Genomic DNA, 1,911 nt, shown 5'->3' with positions numbered 1-1,911 from the left:
AATGCGGTGGGGGGAGTTGCTCCTCAGAGGTACATGGCGGTAGCGGGATTGCGTGGCCAAGCCGAAAGCAGGCAGGTCCGTGAGAGAGATGTTGCCCTCAGCCCCGTCCGGTGCAGAAGAGAGAGAGGGCTGGCTGCGTGTCCAGTTCTTAAAGGGCCAGCACCCAGAAAATGGAAATGGAAAGAAACCCACCAGAACTTTTAACCAATTGATGTCGCGTTTATATGTACATGGCAGGGAATACCTGACTGGTCAGTTTACAACAAAGCTTCCCAAAATGGGAAGTTTTGGCAAAACTGGGACACACTATTGCTTTGAGAGCAAGCCACTGCAAACAAAAGGAGTAAGATGAAGAAGGTATTGTTTTTATATTACAGATGGAGAACTGAAAGAGGTTAAAATTACTTTGAGTAACAACCAAATGTGGGAAAAAAATTAAATGCAGGTCTTGCGTGAATCAAGTTTATATTTTACTCACAAGACCACCTTTTCCTTAGTGTTTAATATTGAACTCCTTCACGATGAAATTCAGTTAGCCCATATAGGATCAAGCAGGGTCTTTATATGAGTGCAGGGGGAGTGGTGGAAGTTTGAAAAAGTATTAGAGAGAGAAAAATCCACCAACCAGGAAACCAATAAACCAGTAAACCCGAGGCTAGGATAAGGAGATTTTTAGAAAAAAGGAGCCAGGCAGCCCATTTTAATAGTGAATTGAAAGCAGTCAGCAATAGTGGTAGAACTGAAACATATTTAGTTACATGTCAGGTTAAAATTAAGCCTAATAAGATAGTTTCAAAAATCTTCTTTAGTTTCCAACAATCATGTTGTGGTCACCTGTCACCTTGCTGAAATAAATATGCTTTGGGAAAAAGGAACCTTTATGACAAGGAAAAGTAAATATGTGTGAGACACAAGATAGCAGGAAAGAGCCTGAGTTAAGCTGGCAGTCTCTGAGTTATTTAAGTTACTGCCAGAAAGTTCTTTGTAAAATACTTAAGTTTCTGTAGGACCATGATAGCAAATACTGCAAAAATGGCAAATAAACCCTAAATGTTGTAGTCTTAGGTAAGTTTCGTGACAAAGTTATTTACTGCACTTGCTTTATTGTCCCTCTCTTTTTTATTTTCTCATTTTATTAAATATAACAGAGCATAACCTTTTCTGGGTTTCCTTGAAACCTGGAAAATTAACTTTTAATGTATTAGGTCAAGAAATTAAGAAATACTGAGATTTTGGTTCAACAGTAATTAAAATATGACCAAGAAAATTATTTCTTTGAAATTGTAATTGGGATTTGAAAGTAGTGTAGGAAAATAACAGTACCTGAATATATGATTTGAGATTTTTCAAAGAACCCGTCTATTCAGTCATGTATATATATGTTATCTTTGGCAGAAGGAGAGAAGAAGAAAATTGAGAGTCATATAATTGTCTAAAGACTAATATTTTGATGTTGTCTATTCCAGATCTGTTGCAGAAGCCACAGAGGTTGATCTCAACATGAGAGTTGGATTGCACACAGGCAGGGTGCTTTGTGGGGTCCTGGGTCTCCGAAAATGGCAATATGATGTCTGGTCAAATGATGTGACTTTAGCTAATGTAATGGAAGCTGGAGGACTGCCTGGGTAAGTCTGACAAAGAACTGCAGAGAAAGAAACAGAAACCTGTATGGGTGAAGAATTTAGTTCCTTCTTTCAGGCATTTGCGATGTAATTGGTATCGATGAGAAGGGTTGTATTCAGCAAGAGCAATCCATATAATATGTGATTTATCCTGTGGAACTCTCCAAATGATCTTGATATTTACATTAGTATAGGTTATATTAGAAGCAAAACATTTCCAAATGAAATCCTTATTAGAAGCTGCCAAATATAGAGAGTAGGAGTGAGGCAATGCTAGGAATGCAGGAAT

At 38.0% G+C, this 1,911-nt stretch overlaps 1 protein-coding gene across 1 annotated transcript in view; it reads left to right on the top strand.

Annotated features, from left to right (window-relative positions):
* Positions 1 to 33: 33 nt before the first annotated feature.
* Positions 34 to 1,911, top strand: part of LOC104501094 (adenylate cyclase type 1-like) — a gene marked incomplete at its 3' end in the record, with an annotated part of 30,497 nt that continues 28,619 nt past the window's right edge. The window contains exons 1-2 of the mRNA XM_010144845.1: positions 34 to 110; positions 1,467 to 1,625. Coding sequence (XP_010143147.1) covers positions 34 to 110; positions 1,467 to 1,625 — 236 coding nt within the window. The remainder of the gene's footprint in view (positions 111 to 1,466; positions 1,626 to 1,911) is intronic.

The sequence above is a fragment of the Buceros rhinoceros genome, unplaced genomic scaffold, assembly GCF_000710305.1.
Source record: "Buceros rhinoceros silvestris isolate BGI_N320 unplaced genomic scaffold, ASM71030v1 scaffold2301, whole genome shotgun sequence".
In the NCBI taxonomy this organism is placed as follows: domain Eukaryota; kingdom Metazoa; phylum Chordata; class Aves; order Bucerotiformes; family Bucerotidae; genus Buceros; species Buceros rhinoceros.
The sequence above is the reverse complement of the archived record's forward strand: the minus strand, read 5'-3'. Positions and strand labels throughout refer to the sequence as shown.